At 37.1% G+C, this 24,649-nt stretch overlaps 2 protein-coding genes across 3 annotated transcripts; one reads left to right on the top strand and one right to left on the bottom strand.

The window, feature by feature from the left end:
- The first annotated feature begins 6,073 nt into the window (after window positions 1-6,073).
- akr1a1a (aldo-keto reductase family 1, member A1a (aldehyde reductase)) lies at window positions 6,074-13,857 on the top strand. Its single transcript, NM_001003783.2, is given in 9 exon segments — window positions 6,074-6,093; window positions 7,841-7,942; window positions 8,102-8,221; window positions 8,302-8,453; window positions 10,458-10,653; window positions 11,443-11,642; window positions 11,764-11,836; window positions 13,550-13,636; window positions 13,722-13,857. Coding segments are annotated over 8 exon segments (975 nt in total). The 5' UTR covers window positions 6,074-6,093; window positions 7,841-7,861; the 3' UTR covers window positions 13,788-13,857.
- Window positions 13,858-13,935: 78 nt separating this feature from the next.
- vcp (valosin containing protein) lies at window positions 13,936-24,550 on the bottom strand. Of its 2 annotated transcripts, none has more exons than XR_012405769.1 (17): window positions 24,406-24,550; window positions 22,591-22,702; window positions 22,125-22,297; window positions 21,812-21,954; window positions 20,911-21,041; window positions 20,676-20,807; window positions 20,488-20,590; window positions 20,272-20,405; window positions 18,582-18,717; window positions 18,357-18,469; window positions 16,979-17,143; window positions 16,755-16,877; window positions 16,442-16,654; window positions 15,983-16,291; window positions 15,732-15,887; window positions 15,346-15,570; window positions 13,936-15,172 (listed from the first exon to the last, which is right to left on the bottom strand). XR_012405769.1 is itself a non-coding variant. In NM_201481.1 (17 exon segments), coding segments are annotated over 17 exon segments (2,421 nt in total). In that variant the 5' UTR covers window positions 24,423-24,517; the 3' UTR covers window positions 14,334-14,429.
- Between the last annotated feature and the right edge of the window lie 99 nt (window positions 24,551-24,649).

The following is a 24,649-nucleotide window of genomic DNA, read 5'->3' as shown; positions in this document are numbered from 1 at the left end:
TATTTCATTTTAGGGACAAAATTATTAGCCCCTTTAAGCTATATTTTTACAATAACTTGCCTAATTACCCTAACCTGCCTAGTTAACCTAATTAACCTATTAAGCCTTTAAATGTCACTTTAAGCTGTATAGAAGTGTCTTAAAAAATATCTAGTAAAATATTATTTACTGTCATCATGGCAAAGATAAAATAAATTAGTTATTAGAAATTAGTTATTATAATTACAATAAATTAGCTATTATTTTTAGAAATGTGTTGAAAAAAATCTTATCTCCGTTAAAAAGAAATTTGGTTGAAAACAAACCAGCAGTCTAATAATTCAGATTTCAACTGAATAAGGGGAAAATATTAAATACAATATTTACAATTTAAATTAATAAAAATGTAATTGTTGAAAATTTGTAATTTGTAAAAATTTTTGCAATAATTTGCTTGAATTTAATTGTATTATCTTTCTATTTCTAAATATGTTCAGTGACTAAAACATAATTTTAATAAATATTACTGTTTAATAAATCTGTTTAATAATTCAAAGATAACACAATTAAACACATCATGCTTTTAAAAAATTACGTTTTTTATTTTTATCCTTAAGGGAAAACAAAACAACAAAGAAAACCTTCATTTCATTTAAATTTGTTTGATAATCTAAAACACCCCAGCAGACACACAACGTCATAAGACATTGATATTGAGTTAGTTTTAGGTTATCAGCAGTTAAGGACAGTGTTATTTTGACCATAGTGACCAAAATCCATTGTTGAGCCAACATCTTAAATCAACGTCATATTGACTTCAAATACTGACATTTATTTGTCAGGTATTGCAACCTAAATCCAACGTCTGATAATCATCTTAGTGGTAACATTCACACAATGTCAAGCTGGAACATAATTAGACGTTTGTATTTTGTTGTTTATAGGTTGCGTTGGTAAGTAACTAAAATGCAACATCTGTCCAACATTTGATATTGACGTCAGCCTGACATTGGGTTCTCATTTTCATTTTCAAACAAAATGCAACATCTTATGAAGTTGGGGTACAACATCAATCAGACGTCATATTGACGTCCTGTGCCTGCAGGGAAAGTGTGGCAAACATCCAAACAAAAAAAGGAATCAGTGAAGGGGAATACTACAGTACAGCTATATACAGAGCTCAGCATAATATAGTACAGCCCATTTTGAAAATGAAGATTTTTTTCCATTTCTCAGTGAATATAAGCAATGTATTTTAATGAATTTAAACAAAACAGCTTTATTAAACAGATATATTTATTCAAATAATATTTTTGTCACCAAACATATTTAGAAATAGAAAGATAATACAATTCAAGTAAAATATTACAAAAAAGAATTACAACCTACAAAATTTTAACTCAATTTTTCCAATTATTTGCTTCCCTTGATTTTTCCTCTGTTTTAAATTTGTATTTAATATTTTTCTATAACATATAAATTTGGGAGTACTGGTTTTTGGACCGGTATCGTGAGTTATTTTGTTAGATAAGCTCCAGATTTGCTGAGCACTGTAAATAAAGAGATAATCAACAAATTCATAAAGTCAATTCAAATCAATAAACAAGCGTCTGAAGCATACTGAGTAATGAGCAGTAAGGATGCCACCTTACAAGTCCCCTTTAAAATAATCATTAGAAAAGTTTCTTGGGGCTAAAACTTTAGCTTAAATCTATTTTAAGTATATTATGTAAAGTCCATGTGACATGAATGGAGACTGTTTTCATTATGCAAATATATCTACCAAATGTCTCACGCCACATCACTTTACTCAGAAATGATTTTCATCCCTCCTCTGAAATACACTGCTGAGTCACCAATTGACTCAATCAACTTCCTGTGAGTTATTCAAACAGCATGATTTCCCTAGCTAAAATAAGTGAAGGAGTTAATTCAATTATTTCTTCATGAAGTAGCAGTATGAACGTCCTGTTGATGGATGTACTGACAACAAAGAATGAAATTTCACAGTGATCAGTAAGCAAAACTTTTCATGGGTTATGAGTGCCTCGACGGCTCTGATTATCTGTGTCAGACAGGACAGGTCCATTAACTGCACTGCACTCCTCTAATGGATCTGCCACTGACTGCATGATATCATAAATTAGGACTGATGTTCCAGTTCGTTTTCTATGAAGCTCATACTGTGCATGCGAATGTGCAGACCAGCAACTGACCCTGAAATATTCTGACACCATATGATCCTGAATAAAACTCATCCACCTCACACACTAGAAGCACCACAGTTTTTAGTCCACTTTTCAACAACTATTTTCTTTCTTCTGTTTTTGAAAGAATTACGAACTAGCCTAAAAAGATACAGCATTTATTTGAAGCAAGAGCATGTACTCAATTTAATAATGGAAATAACTACAATTTGATCACAGTGATTCTCTTTTCCATTTGTTAAGTGTGACGTCACGTGAAGCGGCTTCCGGGTCCAAGCGCTCTATCAAACTGTATAGAGTAACTCAACAAATGGTAATAATAAACGTTTAAGAAGCGATGTATTACTTTAGAAAATCACGATCACATTATATATCCATGCCTAACATCAATTCATTTTTTATAAAATGTTAGACATTACGCTAGAGAATCATTCAAACACTAGCTCTAAAGTGACGTTTGTGAAGTAGCATCGGTTTCTGCTGTTCTGATGTCAGCTGCAGATGTGAATGACTGGCAGAAGAAAGTACAGTAGTTCCTCTTACAAGAGGATTTTTAGACTCTCCGTGTTTAATTGTCTTTTTTATATACACGATTATGCCGTCGAACTGTCGAATAAACGCAATATTACACTGTTAGCAGTGTGATATGAATGTATATGGTCACTGCTGCGGCCTTGTGTCAATGCACGCCTCCCACCAGTACCGATATACAGCCATATCACACTGTGACTCTTCCCACCAGTGCCGATATACAGTCATATCGCACTTCTACGAGTGTGATACTGCTAATATATAAAATTTACTTTAATGTGTGATATGACTAAAAGTGATCATAAAGGAATATTTTCTCAATTCAAGTGAGAAGCAGCTTGGATCCAGAACCAATATTCCATATGTCACAACTTAATAAGTGGATAGGAAAAGATTTTCTGTGCAGAATCATGGGTATTGTAGTGTTTCAACATTAATTTAACTCAGGCAAATGTTTACTGGAGATTATTGAAGTTTTCACCATATTAAAAATAATGAGGAATGGTATGTTTTTTATTAAATATAGAAAAAATACTAAAGATATTATTGTTGAAAGTAGTGAAGTAAAATTTTCTCAAAATATAAAAAAATAATACAGTATGTTAAATACTGACGTATTTACAACGTATTGTTACAATTTTTTGTAACAACAGAATTTTCTCTTTAAAAATGTTTTATCGGAAATTAATAAAAATTCAAGTAAAACTACAAAAAAATCTAACAGGAATCATTGATTCCAGAGATCCATCAACATCTTAAAAGTGAACTGAACGTCTCTGGAGCATTTTGAATTCCATGAGCACATGAACATGTGACAGTTCCTTTTTTTCACCCTTGCATGTTTTTGTCAGGGTTGTTTGACATTGACATCTTTGAAACTTTATACTTAAAGTGGAGATGAAGAGCATGTTTATAACCACCACAGACATTTAGAGGCAAACATGGCCCTCAATGTTCAGTTTACTGTCATTCAGTAAAAATATAAACGTTCAGTAGAAATCTGGGATTCAGATGCCCTTTGGAGTGCAGTACTTTTCATCTTCTTCTTTTCAACTTTTTGAAACAGCCATTAGGCATTTCCTCCACTTAACTAAATAATATATTTATGTAATTTTGTTTGTGCTCCCAGAAATGTTGCCTCACTTATACTGCGTCCTGATGGCACTGAAGGGATTTGTGGCCCTCATTGCTGAATACCATAATACATATTCATGAATTTTAAAAAAGTCAATCGTGCAAATACTGATGCTAAGGAATTCTTGTGATTTTTTTATCATTCGGTCTAAAAACTAAAGTGCATCTTATAAATATTGTGCATGTTTGCTGTGTGAAATGTTGAATCTTCTGAAGGGTAGTGTAACATTGGAATAGGCTAGATATATGTCTAAATGCACGGTCTGCCAAATTACAGCAGATTTGCATTTCACACTTGTAAGTGGGCAGCATGTCACATCACACAACTCTGAAGCACAAACCACTAAATGAAAAAAGACAAAATATGAAGTGGCTGTTCACATAATTTTGCATTCCACCATGATCCTTTTCCATAGTTTTTTTGTAAACATGCACTAGATGTTGAACTGTTACACTTGCATCGATCATATTTTGCAGTGATTGAAAAACACTAAACTCATGTCAGTCATTTAACAACACTACATGCTTTCAGTCTAATACTCTGATGATGACTAGACATGTAGTGGCAGTTACTTATAGTCAACAGAATGTGTTAAATGGATAGTTGCAAATTTAATCACCCTTAAGAGGTTTCAAACCTTCTTACTCTTTTTTTTTTTTTCTTGAACACAAAAAAACATTTTAAAGAAAGCTAAAAACCTGCAACCACAATTATTGTGGACGTCAATGAAGTGCTACTGCACCTTATGTCAGCACACTAACCACTAGGCTATTGCACCGACGTAATGTTTTCAGTTTTGTGTGAACTTTACCTTTAATTGGACTATCAAGTGTTGGTATTGAAGAATTCTAACTTTATCATAACAGAGAAACTTTTTCCAAAATTAAAAAAATAAAATAAATAAAAAAAAATAAAAACTGTAATATTGTGAACAATTTAAAAATAGTATCTTGCTTTTATTTAATTATTCTAAAAATTAATCTATAGCTATAGAAGCTTCCAGTGTAAATAAAGTGACAAGTGACAACACAAAATAAATATGTAAAAAAAAAGGATAAACATTAAACAGAGATGCAGTTAGTCAAAAAATCTGGATGTTGAATTGTATGTAAAGATTTGTTATAAATATACAGGTTATAAGGTGCTGTGTACAAATGCCAATGGAGAAAGTATTGCATTGTGAATTGATGTAAGGTTCTGTCTACAAGTGTGTATGATAAAGTATTGCACATGTTTATTGCACAGTAGGAGGATATTTAACTGTTCATGAGGTAGACTGCCTGAGGAAAGAAACCCCTCCTGTGTCTGGCTGTTTTTGTGCTTGGTGCTCTGTAGCGCCGACCAGATGGCAACAGTCCGAACAGGAAGTGTGCTGGGTGTGAGGCGTTCAGAGTCATTTTGCGAGCCCTTTTACTCACTCTGGAAGAGTACAGTTCTTGAAGTGTAGGAAGGGTAGTGCCAGTGATTTGTTTAGCAGTCCGAACTATATCCGAATATAAACTAGGTCAGTTAAATCTTTTAATAAAAAAATATATCACCTCCCATTACTACTTTTCCAGTAATTTCTAAAAATACGCACACTGTAAATATCAATACTTAATATTCCTCAGCTATTCCGGGACTGCCCTCACAAATGAGACAGTGGTACCATTAGGCTGCCAGTGACTCCACGATCAAGAATGTTCTTGAGGGGTTTTTTCAGCTTTGTGAGGTGACTAAGTCATGTAGGCTGCCTGACCTCATAAGGGAAGTGGACCTCGAGTCGAGCGCTGCCAGGTCACAACACTTGGAGCAGTCGTGAGACAGACAGTAATAATTTGCTTGCTCTATATTTGTCCAGCAGGAAGGCCGTAACAGCTGAGAGGGCTAAACCTGAGCATGCGAGAATGTGACGCACTCTAAACTGTTTTGATATGTGGCTCTATTGTGAACACATTCAGTATAAACAGATGCCTTTTCCAGACCCAAGCCATTTCATTAACTCCATTCCCTCCAAAGCCACACTGACAGCCAGAAATTCCACCAATGCTGCGCAGCTTGGGAAAAAGCAAAAATAAAAGCAAACTTGTCAAAGTAGGTTGGTCTGAAAGCTGTTGTCATAAAATGTTCATTTGATAGATCTGTGGATTGCTTCTGGTTATTGGCCAGCCTTTTAAGGGAACGAATAAACAAAGACTTTGAACTTAGCGTGTATAAAAGCTCTGTGTCTGTCAGATTCTGCAGACTGAAGCGTTTTCAGAGGTAAGCCACAAAGTAAATCATTTATTCTATGGTTTGCAAATGTTAGCGTTGATATTTTCCCCATCTACAAATGAAATACTGAAATAATTAGTTTAATTTAAACTGAGTGAAAATTCAGAAAGGAGGAAAACTATAATCACTGCATTGATAAAAGATCAGGCTATTATATGATGTTATTTTGGTACTGTATCGAGTACTATTTTGTGTTTAATGATGACAAGATTTAAATTTGAATCACTTTAATAGAGAATTATATAAGAAGTAGATTTTTATTGTGTAAATGTATTTTAATGGTTAAATTTGTAATTTTTAGTTATCCGGCTAGCATACTAAATGTTTGTGCTAATAAGTTACTACATTTTTACTACAAAAATTTAGACAAAGAAAATGCTAATGTAGAATGAATAGTATAATGTATTTGTAATTATCTTCCCTCTAAGCTACCTTAAGCTTTGTCTAAATTTCACCATCACTGTCTGCTTGCTTGGAAGCTTGGTTGTGTTCACAATTTTTCTCCCCTCCGATTTTTCTTATGGAATTCCTGAGAAATTACAATCAGAAACAAATCATTATTTGTCCAAAGGTGGTTTCAAAATAATAATAATTGTATCTCTTGCTTGTTTGATGATGCTGAAAATATTGTTTCGTATGAACAGTTTATAACATAGCACAGTTTCCCAACTCCTCCTAAGGATTTTAATAAAGCGGTTAAAGCAATATCACTCGGTTTAGTTCAGATTTCAGATTCAGATTTAACCCAAGGAGCTCAGTGAATACTCATTCTCCTTTGCTTTTAGAAGGTGTTAGTCTGTTAGATAAGAAATGTAACAATAGGCTTGTGTGTCACATTTTTTTCAATTTAAAAGGAAAATTTCCTCAAAAGGAAAGTTTTACTTGAGGTCCTTGGTTGAGGATATAGACTGGATTAGAACCTGGATTTCACCAGGGAAAAACTGCATTTCCTACAAGGCAAACGAATTACATTTTAAAATTTTACATACAATTTATCCTGTAAATTATAGTATTTCAACATTTTTGGACATCAAACAGCTCCTTTTCTTTCTGCAAACAAGCAGAGGAGACATGAGCACATATGTTTTTAGATTGTCCAATATCCAAACAATTTTGGTCACTCCTAACTTTCTAATGGTATGTTATTTGTATGTGATTATATTTTTTCTTATGACTACGTATATTATTGACCTTTTAAAAGATCTGTCTGTGATTCCTTGGACTTTGTTCTGATGTTCTTGAATTGTCAGATCAAGCAATAAAAAAAAGTATCATGCATTTATCAGAATACCTTTTTTAGTCAGCCAACTTTTTGTTATCAGTACTGAAATGACCATAAAATCAAAGGGTCATTCACAACAATAACTACAATAACTGTATTATCATCTACACATAGAAATAATGATGTTTTGTTTAAAATAAACACATTAGTTTACCATTTGCAAGATTAAAAGCAAGTTCTTTAAAGCAGAATTTCTATTGTTCATTAAATGGGAAAAAGAAAAGTTCTTAAAGAGATTTTTTGTGTGTGTAAATTTCCAAAATTAATCTTTCCATCAAAGATTCCAATAACATTGTTCCTTTATGTCATGCCTGTTATAGTTGGCAATTTTTTTATATTTATATTAGGATTAGTGTTACTGTTATAATCTCTAACCATAGTGTTAAGGAGTCTATAAATATAGTATTTTGTCTCATCTTCAAATTATTATTATTTATTTTTTCATTTGGACAGGAAAACGTGCACTAATAAACCATGACAGCAACAATCACTCTCTCCACTGGTCAGAGGATGCCAACGGTGGGATTAGGAACATGGAAAAGTGCCCCAGGACAGGTGTGTGTAGCCCTTCCCACCCCATTATATGACAATCCAAACATGAGCTGATACAAATTAAATACAGACCCATACAATAATAATGATCATCTTTGTACAATAATTAAAGAAATGTTTACATATGATCACATGTGAACTGGATTGACTGTCTGGCTGCAGGTGAAGCAGGCTGTACTGGCAGCTTTAGACTGTGGCTACAGACACATTGACTGTGCGGCAGCTTACAGCAACGAGCGTGAGGTTGGAGAGGCTCTCACTGAAAGACTAGGACCAGGAAAGGTACAGTATGAACCACTTAAAGCCAATATAGGCATAAATGCATCTTACCATTGTGTCACACAGCCTTTATGCCTCTATAGTCTTTGAGACGAGATGACATTTTTGTGACCTCCAAGTTGTGGAACACCAAGCACCATCCAGATGATGTGGAGGAGGCCTGCAGGCGCTCTCTGTCGGACCTGAGGCTGAGTTATCTGGACCTCTACCTCATTCACTGGCCAATGGCCTTTGGGTGAGTTGTCCTTTAAGAGCTAGTTCTTGGGTAATAGAGAATTTTTTACGAATTACACCAACGTTTTTACAAATAAATGTGTTTGAAAGATGACTTTTATGCTCATAAAAGCCATATGTATTTGATCAAAATATAGTAAAACAGAAATATTGCAAATATTGTATTATATACACAGTCAAGCCCAGGGGTATAATTAAATGTGTGCTTGACTGTATATATATACACACACAAACACACACACAAACACCGGCCACTTTATTCGGTACACAGTACTAAAAAAGGGGTTGGACCCCCCCTTTGCCTTCATAGCTGCCATAATCCTTTGTGGCATAGATTCAACAAGGTACTGGAAATATTTCACCGAGAAATATTTGGTCCATATTGACATGATAGCATCACGCAGTTGCAGCAGATTTGTCGGCTGCACATCCATGATGGGAATCTCCCACTCCACCACATACCAAATGTGCTCTATTGGATTGATTCTGGTGACTGTGGAGGCCATTTGAGTACAGTGATCATTGTCATGTTCAAGAAACCAGTCTGTGATGATTCACACTTTATGACATGTCGAGTTATTTTGCTGGAAGAAGCCATCAGAAGATGTGATCATAAGAGGATGGACATGGTCAACAACTATGCTCAGGTAGGTGTTTATGCTCAATTGGTACTATTGGGCCCAAAGTGTGCCAAGAAAATACTCCCCCAACATTACACCATCAGCAGCCTGAACCATTGATACAAGGCAGGAGGGATCCATGCTTTCATGGTTTTCATCCAAATTCTGATCCTACCATCTGATTGTCACAGCAGAAATCAAGACTCATCAGACCAGGCAACATTCTCCAATCTTCTATTGTCCAATTTTGGTGAACCTGTGCGAATTTAAGCCTCAGTATCCTGTTCTTAGCTGACAGGAGTGGCACCCAGTGTGGTCTTCTGCTGCTGTAGCCCATCCGTTTAAAGGTTGGACATGTTGTTCTTTCAGAGATGCTCTTCTGTATGCATCAGTTGTAACGAGTGGTTATATGAGTTTGTTGCCTTTTTATCAGCTCAAACCAGTCTGGCCATTCTCCTCTGACCTCTGGCATCAACAAGACATTTGTGCCCACAGAACTGCTGCTCACTGGATATTTGACCTTTTTCGGACCATTCTCTGTGAACTCAAGAGATGTTCGTGCGTCAAAATCCCAGTAGATCAGCAGTTTCTAAAATACTCAGACCAGCCCGTCTGGCACCAACAAATATGCCATGTTCAAAGTCACTTAAATCACCTTTCTTCCTTATTCTGACACTCGGTTTGAACTGCAGCAGATCGTCTTGACCATGTCTACATGCCTAAATGCATTGAAGTGCTGCCATGTGATTGGCTGGTTAGAAATTTGCGTTAACGAGTAGTGGCCAGTGAATATGTGAGTACATATTTATTTTATATATATATATATATATATATATATATATATATATATATATATATATATATATATATATATATATATATATATATATATATATACAACTACATACACACATACATATAATTTTTACTTGTAATTTACTATTATTCAAAGTTGAGTTTTAGTGTTGCATGAAGCATTAGAAACATGCGTCTGCTCAGAAATATGCAGAATATGCTAATTTGTACAGAGAAAATATTGATTATCATCAATGCTAAAAACAGCTGTTGCATATTGTTTTGTGATACTATTTCTCAAGTTCTAAAATTTAATCTTTACAGTACCTGTTGGTGAGTTTAATACACCTTGATAAATAAAAGTATGTTTTAATTTAAATAACCCCAAGCCTTTAAACATTACTGTGGTGAATGAATATAAATATAATAATGCAAATAAGCTAATACTGATTATTTAAGGGACAAAATGTGGGCATTATTTAATCTGAAAGCACATTCATCACGTGAATGGTTTATAGTGGTACTGTTTGCACCAAGTGATAAATGCCTGTTCACAAATGGACAACTCCAGTGTTTTTCAAAACTTCCAGGAGAGGAGATGAGCTGATACCCCGGCATCCTGATGGTACTATTCAGTATGATGACACTCACTACAGAGACACTTGGGCAGCCATGGAGAAGCTGGTTGACCAAGGGCTGGCAAAAGCCATTGGCTTGTCAAACTTCAACGCCAAACAGATTGATGACATTCTCAGCATTGCCAAACACAAGCCAGTGGTCAATCAGGTATGAAGCAGACAGTGACTGGACTGTAGGCATGGGACAATCTGTTTTCAAGATATACCGCGGTTTGGAAAGGTCAAAATTTCTAATTTCAAACTGTCAAAATTTTCTGCAATACCATTCCTAAGGTATGTGTACTTTTTTATTAACTTTTTTAAGGACAACAGTATCTCCAGCAGAAAAGATCTCCAAAGATGCCATTTAATATATGTATATATATATATATATATATATATATATATATATATATATATATATATATATATATATATATATATATATATATATATATATATATATATRTATATATATATATATATATATATATATATATATATATATATATATATATATATATATATCTGTTTTTGAATTAAATGAAGACAGCAGAAGTCAATAACTCATTTTCATTATTTAGCCTGACATGTTTTCTTTTCTAAAATATTTTAAATGTTTCTCAAAATAAAATCTATTGTGTTCAAAAGGGAAAAAAAAGTTTTTGTTTTTTAACAAGACATTTAAAAACAGTATATTTTAGAACAGTAAACACAATACCGCAAATTTTTAACCAAGGTTATCATATTGTTAGAATCTTGTAACGGCCCAAGCCTACTTTCCTTGTTTTATTTTGCCATGGACAGTTATAAAAAGGCATTTGATGACATGCATACGGACTTAATCTATGTGGCTATATTGCATGCAAATCTCTTTCTTTAATTTTTTTCTTGCCATTTTAAGTAATCTGTTTCTTAAATAAGTATTTTTAAATAAATATTTTTATATCATTTACAGGTGGAGTGCCATCCATACCTGGTGCAGGCTGAGCTGGTGTCCCACTGCTGGAGTCGAAATCTGACAGTGACAGCGTACAGTCCTCTGGGGTCTCCTGATCGTCCATGGGTTACACCAGGAGAAGCTTTACTTCTGGATGATCCAAGAGTGGTTGGAATAGCCAAGAGCTATAACAAGACCCCTGCGCAGGTGATCATCAGGTGAGATCTGTGTACACATCCAAAATTAGGCCCACATTTACCTTTAAAGTTTGAGTATTACTATTAGTGCATTCTAGAGTATGTTGATTGTGAAATTCTGGATTTGTTTTTTGTTTCCCAGATGGCACATTCAGAGAGGCGTCGTTTGCATCCCTAAAAGCGTCACTCCATCAAGGATCAAACAGAACATTGAAGTAGGTTGGATTCTCTCCCCCCAAGTTTCTTCCCTATCTTAAAAAGCAGACACATGTATAAGACTGTAAGACTTTATTTGCATAAAGTCAACCATTTTAAAATTGACACATTTAGTTACTTTCTTTAGGCTGCCATCATTCCCACAAATTACCAAAGTGACTCCATAGAAATGCATAGGACTGCATATTATTCATTTTCTTTTCAGCTTAGTCCCTTTATTATTCAGGGGTCACCGCAGCGGAATGAACTGTCAACATATCCAGCACATGTTTTACTTCCAGCCGCAACCCAACACTGGGAAACACCCATACTCTGACATTTACACTACGGCCAATTTAGCTTTTTCAATACATCTATAGCACATGTCTTTGCACTGTGCAGGAAACCGGAGCACCAGGAGGAATCCCACGCCACCACGATCAGAACAAGCAAACTAACTGACCCAGCCTGTTAGGCGATCGTGCTACCCACTGCGCCACTGTGACGCCCTGCATAGTCATTTACGTGAACTGTGGCCATATACATAAACACAAACTACCTCTTTGAAATTGACTCGTGTGCTGTCACGTCATTCATCTTTAAGTTATTTACAATACAGACTACGATTTAAACAAAATATTTACACCTAGGCCTACAGTTAATATGATTCCACCTTGAATCTGTGAATCTCTACTAGTCCTATGTAAACTTTTGCAAGCAGTCTATTAAACCACAGTGAAACATTCAGCATTGACCAACGTACATTGGTCGGAAAATGATGATTTATCACAAACAAATCCAGCAGAAACACCAGCACAATCTTAAACGTTCAACAATTACAGAAATTGCTAATGTTACCTGAACCTCGTGTCAACAACTAGTCTTCTATCCTCGCGCGAACGTCATGCTCAACGGTTGAAATGGCGCCAACAAGCTCGCGTCCTGATGGTGAAGTTAAGCCAATGACTGTAAATGCTAGGATGGTTTTCGTGACTTTTCTTTTGATTTTTTCGTTTTACCGTCAAGACCAGACGCAAACAATGATGTCAAAACTACGAAAATACAGAACTTTAAAAAGTCCAGCTTTTAAAATGTTCATACTGCCCACGATAACTCATTTCAGCCCATGTAGATCCAGATCCACCTGAGCTCTCCAAGCTCATTTCCAATGCCACGACAGGTGTTTGAACACCGATTGATGAGTCACGTCACCAAATCTTGGTTGAAATCATACCAGGAAGGGTTAAAGGGAAATTTAACCCAAAAATGATAATACGGGCCCATTTACTCTTCCTAAAGTGGTTGCAAAGTTTTTGTTTTTCTATCTTCTGTTGAGATATTTTGGGGAAAGTAGGGAAAATGGCTTTCTTCAGAACATCTTATTTTATGTTCAACAGAAAAAGAAAAACTCAAATGTTTGAAAACAGTAGGAGTAAAAACTTAAAGCTTGGGTGGTCCCTTTCATGCAAAGCCAGTAATTAAGCCTACTTAGAATGGCAATACGAGAGAACAGAGACATCTGGAGGACAGGAGCAGTAATGGGGAGAGTTAATTGGATAACTTGTCCTGAAATTAAATGTTCCAAAAGTAATTTTGGTCAATATTCAAAGAATAGCGTTCCCTGTAATGTAATCTCATTTGTGTGATTTGAGTATGTGCTTCGTGACTGGTAAAGTCAAAAGAATTTGGCATCAAGATTATTTAATATTTTAATGGCTCTTTTTTGCACACAGGTGTTTGATTTTAAACTATCCGATGAAGACATGAGGCTCATAGAATCATTCAACAGGAATGAGAGGTTTATCATTCCAACTGTAATAGTGAGTAATTCATTGCTAAACCAAAAGTTATATTACTGCATTGAAATGTGTGGTGACTAAAACAAATCTTATTGCCATTTCACAGAAAGACGGACAGAAGGTTTGGAGAGATGCTAACCACCCTCATTTTCCCTTCATTGAGCCATATTGAAAACAGAGCCTTAATCCGAGCCATTATTAAAAACAAAATGGTGTTGCATTTTCATTAATAAATTTACAACTGAAAAAAGAGGCAATGTATGTGAAATTACTTAAAAAAAATAACAAAAATGACAAATTCACAACAGCACAACATCAGGTCCATTTCGTGAATTTTATTTAACATTTTTCAAACTTGTAATACATTATATGCTACATTCATAAAAAAATGAAGTCATTAGCAATTATTTTTTTCTTTTTTGTATTTTTTTAATCCTTCCAACGGCCTAGCAATAAACCCCACCACTAAAGCTGCTCGAATAGCTTGTGAAAAGTTACTGAAATCACTATTGTGTATGGTTTTCACTGAAATTCACCCCCACCCACAGAATGTTAAGATCAAAGTTCTCAGAAATCATCCTTTCACAAACCAGAGCAAAACACAAGCAGCTACATGCTTTTCTCTATCAACAGAAGGGGGTGGACAGGAAGGGAACGAGGCGAATAAAAAACAGGGGGAATGGACATGAGAAGCGGAAAATAATAAGAAACAAAAAAGCACAGTCCTAAAAATGTGGAATTTTTTATTTTTTGTCTTTTGTACATGGCGGCCTTTATGAAGAGTGGCCTGTGAGGGTCAGCAACGTGGTCACATTTATCCGTAAAGATCATCATCGTTGTCCTCATTGAAGACGTTGCCGCCTCCACCACCAGAAGAGCCCTGACTTGGTCCACTTCCTCCTTGGTTACTGGATGGGAATCTGTGAAATAAATCATATAGGCCAATGGGAATCTTGGAAACAACCTGAACACCTATAAAGCCTTGTTCATCTAGAACAGGGGTCACCAAATTTGTTCCTGGAGGTCCGGTGCCCTGCAGGGCTTAGCTCCAACTTGCCTCAACACACCTGCCTGTGTGTTTAAGGTCTTACTAACCTAGCAAGACCTTGATTAGCTTGTTTAGGTGTGTTTGATAAGGGTTGTAGCTAAAATTTGCAGGACACCAGCCCTCCAGGAACAAGTTTGGTGATCCCTGATCTAGAACATGGGACTTAAACCCTAATCAAACATGTGATCTAGAAGTTTTAGTAGTCTTGAACATCTTGATTAGTTGGATCAGCTGCGTTTAAATAGGCTTGGAGCAAAACTGTGCAGAGCTGCGGCCCTCCAGGATTGAAACCTATAATCTAAATTCTAGAACAAGTGTCCAAATTCAGTCCTGGAGAACCGGTGTCTTGCATATTTTAGTTAACCCCAATTAAACACACCGGAACCAGCTAATCAAGCTCTTTCTATGTATACTAGAAGCTTCAAAGGAGGTGTGTTGAAGGAAGTTGGACCTAAACTATGCAGGACACCAGCCCTCGAGGACCAAATTTAGACATCCAAGTCCAAACTCTGTCCTGGAGGGCCGTGTTCCTGGAGAGTTTAGCTCCAACCCTAATCAAACAAACTTGAACCAGCTAATCAAGCTCTTACTAAATATACTAGAAACTTCCTGGCAAGCGTGTTGAAGCAAGTTGGAGCAAAACTCAGCAAGACACTGGCGCTCCAGGACAGAGTTTGGACACCCCTGATCTAGAACAGAACATTTTTCTTCACAACACAAAAGCGGTCATTTAACCCCATTAATGATCTCACCTGAAACTGCCAAAGCCTCTGCTCTGTTGCAGGGTCTGTGCGAACATCTCATATTTGCGGATGTCATTATCGCTGACGGAGCGGCGGGCAAAGCGCATGGCCTCCTCGAAATGGTCCTTCCTGATCTCAGGCACTGGGTCATCCTCTTCCACCTCCTGAATATACACAAGTCATGTTAGAAAATCTTAACATCCATGACAGTAAAAATGCTTCAACCTTGATAATCAAGACATTGTAGTGTTACAGTAACAGCATAGTGCATTATGAAATTTGATCAATCAAAAAAAATAAAGCATTAGACCAGATAAAAGCTTACCATTGCAGAAGGATTGGTCTGCCTCTCACGTTCCCGTCTGATCTCATTCTCAATGGACTCGCGGATGGCCAGTTTACAGGCTCTCTGGCAGATCTCAGTCAAGTCAGCACCTGAAAAGCCATTGGTCATCTTGGCCAAGAAGTCCAGGTCCACATCCTACATGGGGGAGAAAAAGAAAAAACATTTTAATATGGTGTAATTAAGAGACAAATCCATCAAGGCCCCCCCAAAAACAAATAATTCACCCTCACCTTTGAGATTGGAGACTTCCTGAGGTTAGCTTTGAGAATGGCAATGCGAGACTTCTCGTCGGGCAGTGGGATGTAGATGAGTTGGTCCAAACGTCCGGGCCTGAGGATGGCAGGGTCAATGATGTCTGGTCTGTTGGTGGCCCCAATGATGAAGACGTTCTTCTTGCTGGACATTCCATCCATTTCTGTGAGGATCTGGTTAATGACTCTGTCAGCTGCGCCGCCACCATCACCAACATTTCCACCACGAGCCTTAGCAATGGAGTCCAATTCATCAAAGAAGAGCACACAAGGAGCAGCCTGACGAGCCTGGAGAAACAGAGAAATTGCAGAAATTCTTTAATTTACACATCTCTACAGGAGCTAACAAACAAAATGTTTAGACATTTAACCTTCAAAAGACTTAAAGGATCTTAAAGGAGTAAAAGGTCGCCTGGTATAACACATACAATGACATACCTTGTCAAAGATTTCACGGACATTCGCCTCTGATTCTCCAAACCACATAGTGAGCAGTTCTGGGCCCTTGATTGAGATGAAGTTGGCCTGGCACTCATTGGCGATGGCCTTGGCCAGAAGGGTTTTACCACAACCTGGTGGTCCATAGAACAGCACACCCTTGGATGGAGTCATGCCAAACTTGAGGAATTTGTCTGGATGCTCCACTGGGTACTAAAGATAAACGGGAGGGGAAGAATAAATACATAGGTGTAAATGCAGCTGTGTGCACATTGTACAAAACAACAAAAAACAGAATACAACTGCTCAGTACCTGCACCAGCTCCTGCAGCTCTCTCTTGACGTCATCAAGGCCACCGATATCCTCCCAGGTGATGTTAGGCACCTCCACAACAGTCTCTCTGAGGGCAGATGGGTTGCTCTGGCTAAGAGCCCACTGTTAGAAAGAAGTGACCGATAAAGTGTCTCAGTGCAACTTTCTTATAATTTTACTGGTCAGAATTATTGAGAGACCCTCTTATATATAGAGACCCTTACCCTAAAGTCATCCATTGTTACAGCCAAGGAGTTCATAACCTCTGCGTCAATGGTCTCGTCCTCCAAATCAATGAGGTCCATTTTCTTACGAATGGCTTGCAAGGCAGCCTCTGAGCAAAGGGCAGCCAGATCAGCACCAACATGACCATGGGTCTCATTAGCCACCTGTACACAAATAATGAATGTTTATACACAAGTTAATTAAAATAATGTTAACAACAACATGTTAGCTATACATTCATATTTTAGATGGTACTAGCCACATTGATGGCACCCTGAGTAAGAGTTATTAAAGTTGACCAAGCATGCATTTACATGACAAGAGTAAAAATGAAAGTTCCTCCTTTAACAAATGATACCATGTATCCATCCACAAAACAACTTTAAGATGTACTACGCATGGCAGGCCAACAGTTAGCAATGTCACTTTGTAAAGAAAAACACAAAGCTGTAGTTTGCCACTGCCGATTCAGCTTTCAAGGGCTTGCACATTCCTATAGCTTAAACGTGCAAAAGCAAGTGCATCCCATCCCTATTTTCCCAAAATCATGTTTTTTTTGTTTTGTTTACACAGCACAAAAATTAGGTGGCACAATCCCATTTATTTAAATGAGAGCTGGTAACTTCCAGTAAAGTAACAAGAGTGAGAGTGACCATTGGTGGTAGGATGTAGTCATGGGAAGCATCACGAGATGCGTGACAAGTTCAGAAATGCTCTACTGTACACAAATGTGAAGCGACATGCACAAGTGATTACCAATGGGAGTGAAGTCACATGATTATTTTGCTGTAGTAGGGTGATGGTACTTTATTCAGCTGCTGCTCCTACACCAGAAGTACTCGCTGGTTCTTGCTGGGTTGATTTGTGCGAGAATTGTTTAGTGAACCAAGACAGACAGGAGTTTGGGCGCATGTATGCATTGGTTCTTTTTTCATGGTTGACTTCGAACACCTTTCTGTACCAACTCCCCTCAAATGTTTGTTTTTAGCAGCAAGAAAACAAATTCATTCTATACACAAGGGAGTCAACGACATTTACAAATGTAACTAGGCAACCGGTAATGGGAACGCCTATTAGTGTCCAAACCATCAACCACTGGAAAGAAGCAACAATAAAGTCTGACAGAATGAATGGGTCTTTATACAAAAGATGAGGGGGAAAAAAATAGCAGCAAATGAACTGCAAATCTGATATACAAAAAAAGGTTTAATATGGGGGGGGGATGTTTAAATTTTTAAATCCACTTGGCTCAAACCTCTGAGGGGGCAGATTTAAATGGCCATGACGCTTCTGTCAGTGGCTGATTAAAGAGACCCAGTTTAACTGAAAGTGAATCATCCCTGAGCACTGCACGTTCTGACATCCTCTCAAACGCACCTGCTCCAGATCAACATCATCAGCAAGCTTCATGTTTTTAGTGTGGATCTGAAGAATCTCAAGTCTTCCAGTTGCATCTGGAATGCCGATGTCCACCTCTCTGTCAAAGCGCCCTGAAATCAAGAAAATCAACATTTTTGCGGTTATTCACTCAAATTGATTGAACAGCAACTGTTAATGTCAATGTAAATGTTCAAGTCTCTTTATGGAACAAAGTGGTCTCACCAAATCGCCTGAGAGCTGGGTCAATGCTGTTAGGTCTGTTAGTAGCCGCCATAACGATAACATGAGCCCTTTGCTTGAGTCCGTCCATCAGAGTGAGCAGCTGAGACACAATGCGCCTCTCCACCTCACCGTGAGTCTGAGAAACCAAAGAACAGTTACAGTCAAACATTCCGATCAGAGACTGCTCTGCAGCAGGGAAATAAAGCAGATCTATTTATGTGCCAGCTGACAAACATTTTGAATGATTAGAATTGTTTAATTGGGTTTATTTTCTGCATAAACAGCAAGGTTTACATGTAAGACAAAGAAAATAGGAAAAAGCTTAAAAGCACCATGAGATGAAAGACAGGATGGGAAGAGAAATCTAGTTACAGTAACTCATAAAATATTCATTAAATTGGATAAGTAGGCTCAATGAGCCAGTGTTATTTTTGAATTTGGCCAATTTACTTTCCAAAAGTTTAAAATTTAGTTCTAATAACTTTGAGCTAGTTTATGTATTTACTAGGCATGCTCTGAATGATTAGCCTGAGATCGGCATTGGAAAATAATCACATTTCATGACTCGATCGGTACTTGCCAATTGTAGCCAATCCTGAACCGATCAGAGGGGTTTACAGGTTTACACGCAGACGAAGACTGCTCATCAGCAGTGCTACCACACGCAAGGAGGTAAAAGGTGGGTGGGGGGGTCTGTTTATAGTTTATTGGCGCGAATCGTACGAATGATGGTTTCTTTATTGCAGCCTATGCACATCCAGTGTTTTGAGCTGCTGTGACATGAGGAGTGATCTCCTCTACCAAAATAACCTTTTCATTTTAGACTAATTTATAACCATGATGATAAAGCTGAACTTACATCAGTCATTTCACCATTCTTCAGCATTACAGAAATAGTGTTAATACGATGATTTAATGCTGAAACATTTAACAATACTATCTGTATAGCGCTGCTGTGTATTAATGCATTACTGGAAATGACTATTTTTCAGGATATTTTGCTAAATAGAAACTTACACAGAACTTCTTGCATGGGGGCTGTTTATATAGTTTATTGGTGCGAATTGTGCAAATGATGGTTTCTTTATTGCAGCCCATGCACATCCAGTGTTTTGAGCTGCCGTGACATGAGTGATCTCCCCTACTGAAAGTTCTGTGTTTCGACAATATGATTTACTAAAACATAGCTACAAATATTCTAAATTGTTTTGTTAGTCATTTCTTACCTGTTTTTTTTTTTATCTGTTTTATTTATTATTTTCTGTTATTTAAGCTGCTTCTGACCATGACATATCCACACTAAATGGTTATAGGAGACACATTAAAGGAATTATATGCAACAGCCTTCATTTATTCTCTTATGTAAGGAGAGATCTCCACTTAAGTATTACACTCAGAGGGGAAAATGTGCTTAATGCATTATAAAGCTTGAAGCATCAGAATCGGTACTCTGTATAGGCCAATCACCATGACAAGGAATCTGTACTCTGTATAGAGTATCAGCTGCAAAAATCTTGATCAGAGCATCCGTAGCACTTAGCTTTAATTTTCAGCTTTTAAGTTTGAAACATATTTAATTTAGTTAAAGACAAGATCTGAAATTTGAAACATTAAAAATAAAGAAAATCTTTAAATACTACCATACTGTTAATTGTTATAGAAAACAGTAATGAGTACTGGAAAGCTTTACCTTCTCTCGTTTGGGTGCAATAGCATCGAGTTCATCAATAAAGATGATGGCTGGTGCGTTCTTCTCTGCTTCCTCAAAAGCTTTGCGCAAATTGCTCTCAGATTCACCTGCCAGTTTACTCATGATCTCAGGGCCTGGGAACATTAAAAGTATTGCATCAACACACAAGCTTCAAGAGCCATAACAATTTATTTGATCTTGTTTGGTCATCCGCACCATTGATGAGGAAGAAGAACGCTCCAGTTTCATTTGCCACAGCACGAGCAATGAGGGTCTTTCCAGTTCCAGGAGGTCCGTACAGCAGGATGCCACGGGGAGGCTGAGCGAACAAGAGATGATTTTGTCCTCAGAATACAAACTAACAACAATTTCATGTGTGAGAGTTTCAGATTTCAGATAATTACCTTCACACCAATAGCCTTGAAGAGAGCTGGGTGTCTCAGAGGAAGCTCCACCATTTCTTTGATTTGGGCAAGCTGTTTTCTCACCCCTCCAATGTCATCATAACCCACCTCATTCAGAGACTCTTCCTCATCCTGCAAACAAGACAAATACATTCATGCACACTGCATTCATCCTTCATTAATGCAGTCCATTTTAAGCCATGACAGAGCAGGAATCATTTGTCAATTTACTCGCCTCTCGCTTGATGGGTTCTCCTTCACAGTGAATCACTGTGTCTGGGGCCACAATACAGTAGGGGCTGGGGTCAGTCTCCACCACTTTGAACTCCACAGCACGCATGCCTCCTCTGACAAGGAAAATATCACCTGTGGAAATAAAGCAGAATAAATACTGTTAATACAGCAAAGTTCATGCCAGCTTTCTTTTTGACAAACCATAAAACCTAACAAGGCTCTAAACATGCAGCTGACCAAACAAGTTCACATGCCTAAAATATTTAAATACAAATCTACCAAGTGACAAATCACGCTTCATGCTAAGCATTACAATTTAGTAGTTGTCCTTTAATCTGCAGATATAACAAAACATACAAAAGGAGAAATAGAGCATACATAATGTTTAAAACCACCAGCCAAAATGTGCGGCAATAAGAATATAATGCTCAAGAAGGTTGAATTCAGAAGGTCAAAAACACAGTGGATAAAGCAGCATTGTGTAATGTTACAGCCTAAAATAACCTTTACATTATAGACTAATTTATAACTATGATGATAAAGCTGAACTTACATCAGCCACTCCACCACTCTTCAGCATTACAGAAATAGTGTTAATACGATGATTCAATGCTGAAACATTTAACAATGCTATCTGTATTGTGCTGCTGTGCATTAATGCATCACTAGAAATAACTATTTTTCAGGATATTTTGCTGAATAGGAACCTACAAAGAACTTTTTGCATAATTTGTGTGCTAAAAACATTAAACACTTTTTCTTTTAGTTACATAACCTTAATTTGTGAAGGCAGCATACATAAACATCTATAAAAAAAAAAAAAATAAATAAAAATAAAAAGTTGAGCCTTAAGTGACCAGAAAAAAACAAAGAAAAAAAAAAACCATCAGATCATTTTTTACCTTTACGGATTGGCCTGTAAGCCTCCAGGAAGTAAGGCTTGAGATAGACCTCAAACAGGTTGCCAGTGATGCCCTCCACGGTATCATCAATTGGCAGAACATGTATGCGTTTTCCATACTTCACATCTGGACAAGGCTGAATACTAAAAAATAAAAAAGATATTATCGGTACAGCTATTCAAAAACCTAATATTATTAGCCATGTCTGTCTGAAAATCACAATAAAACCTTGAACCAATACCCAGAAAATTTACTCAGAATAATAAACTAGATACTCTTAAATAAATAAATAAACCATATTAAGCTAAATTACCTGATTACGTCGCCAAGGCGCACCCTGAGGTTGTTTCGGACCACCCTGTTCATGCGAACCTTCTCATCAGAGCAGGTGTCATCAGACAGGACGATGCAAACAGTCTCCCTTCTCTTCTTACCCTTCAGCAGCACTGTGTCACCCCTAAAGAGCTGCAGCTCATCCATCTTTGCCTGAAAGAGGAGAAAAAAATGACAATTAATATGTATAATTACCCTAAACCACAAACTTCACAAAAGCCAACAGTGCACTGATGTATAGATGTAGGAGACAACGTTTACCACAATATTATTATTAATAGTGTTTTTTTATTGTCATGGTTAAGCATCAATGAATCAAAGACAAATAGTTAGTAATGCATTTATTTTTACAGTACTGGGCAATAAAGTTATTCAGATATTAAAAATACTTTTAATCAGACAATGACTGATGCTATTTTGCATACATTTGACATCCAAAACTGTACCTGAGAGAGAGACACAACACTGTTGTCTTCATTGATAGATTCATCAACAATCAACCTATTTGGCCTGTTCTTCTGCTTCAGAATGGCAGTGGAAAGATCATCGTTTTTGGATCTGTGTAGAGAAACAAAATCCTTTAAAGCAGAGTTTTTTTTTTTTTTTTTTTAATCAAACGTCCCCAGTAGAAGTTCTGCTTTAAATATTACTATAATATTGTTTTATGTTAAACCAAAACTGAGAAAGGGGATTTTTTTAACTAGCCAGGTTTCAATTTGTGATTCTAGAATATTCTGTATGTACTCCAATAAAATTAATAGCAACAGGGGGAGGGGAAGTTAGATAAAGATGACATTTTTTGTTTGTCTTAAATTTAATGTCATCCTTGGAAGTTTGTTATGAGCCCCCAAGGGATCACAACAGGATTACTTTACACTTTTACCATACAATGAAGATAATATGGGACAATACTTTTTTCGGATAAACTGTGCTTTTAACCATGTTTGACACTTCAGGGGGGTTTCAGAGATACAGATAGTATTTTCTTTCAGTATCAATTACGTCGAAACTGAAAGACATTTGCATCACGTAGGAAAAAAACATTACAAATGATCGTCTCTGTTCTGAAAGGATTAGAGTCGATGGATTTAAGTGCTCTTCTGCCCATGTGTACGTTTGTCAAGCTCAAGTTACTCTACAGTCTAGAGCCTTCCACAAAACACCGGACTGAAAGTTGAAATGATCAGCTAAATTTAGGCCGAGATGTGGTCGTAAGCAAGGCCTTAGCGTAAAGGATCCCTCAGAATACATTTTAAGCAGTCCACGTTGTTAAAAAGTGTTTTTCTCAGAGAGACAGTGGACAAAGAATACTAAAACGGTTGTCAGACGTCAATAGGTTGTGGCCAACAGCGCGTGTAAATAGGCTAACACAACATCCTTCTTAGCTAACAGACAGTTCACCGTACACATCTTTACAGGCTACTGAACTAACGAAATAAACCTAAAACCCTCACAGAGATGTTAGGTTTTGTCATGTAAACGGGTTTAATGTGATTTTATTTGGGCAGATGGATGTATAGTTTCTAATCTCGTCAGAGAGTGTGCTGTGAGCGCTAGCAGCAGTTAGCCATCTCCAGTGGCCAATGACACAGCAAATGCTGCTTATGTGACATGTGAAACTCAAACCGCTGTAATACAAGCATTTTAGTGGCTCTAGAAGCGCCATAGTCTGGTGCATTCACCAACTAACGTTTTAAATGTCACGTCTTAGAAGAAGTTTTTGGTATGAGGGTCGAAATACCTAAATCACGGGATTTATCACGACCAGCTGCTGTACGTTATGCGTTTACACAAAGCCGGTTTGAAGCTTCAACTTCATTAATAATCACGGTATCGCTGCCATCGAGTTTTAAAGGTATTTACATATCATGACGCGTATTAACGGTCTTTTAATTGTGTTAAGCGTGTTTTCCCGAACATTCGCCGGTGATGCCGGTGGGCCGAAAGCCTCGATCATATGCGGAGATGACTCAGTCCAGTTAGCCGAGATGCTAAACACACCTGATCATACTAACGGTAGTCTTTTAAAAACTCCGGCAAAAGTTTTAACGAGCGATGAGAACGTCAATATCTCAAAACGACTAGGTCCATCAGTTGTCATGTGTAATCGGATGATAAACCTGTGGCAGGTAAACTCGCTCTTTTTTACTGACCACCGTTCATGATGCGTTCGTCTTTTAGCATCAGGGCTAACTGCCACTCAACAGAAAACAAAACAACTATCGTCACACTAAATATCACATCGTTAAATTTGTACTTACTCTCCACCCGAAGCCATATTGCTTCTCCCGCAAAAAGATATAAATAGTTGATGGAAATGAGTAGCTCTCTTGAGTGACCGATTCCAACCTTCACACTAGCTTTTTTTTCTTTACCTCTGCACTGGATTAGCTTGCTAACATCAACTCTGCGGGGAAAAAAGTTTCCTCGCCCATTGAATGATGAGCCAATCAGAGCATACGTCGCGATATCCTGCGTTGACCGATTGGCCAATCGCGGAAGAGC

Source organism: Danio rerio, chromosome 5 (genome assembly GCF_049306965.1).
Source record: "Danio rerio strain Tuebingen ecotype United States chromosome 5, GRCz12tu, whole genome shotgun sequence".
NCBI classification, from domain to species: domain Eukaryota; kingdom Metazoa; phylum Chordata; class Actinopteri; order Cypriniformes; family Danionidae; genus Danio; species Danio rerio.
Note: the sequence above shows the minus strand (reverse complement) of the source record. Positions and strands in the feature narration are given on the sequence as shown.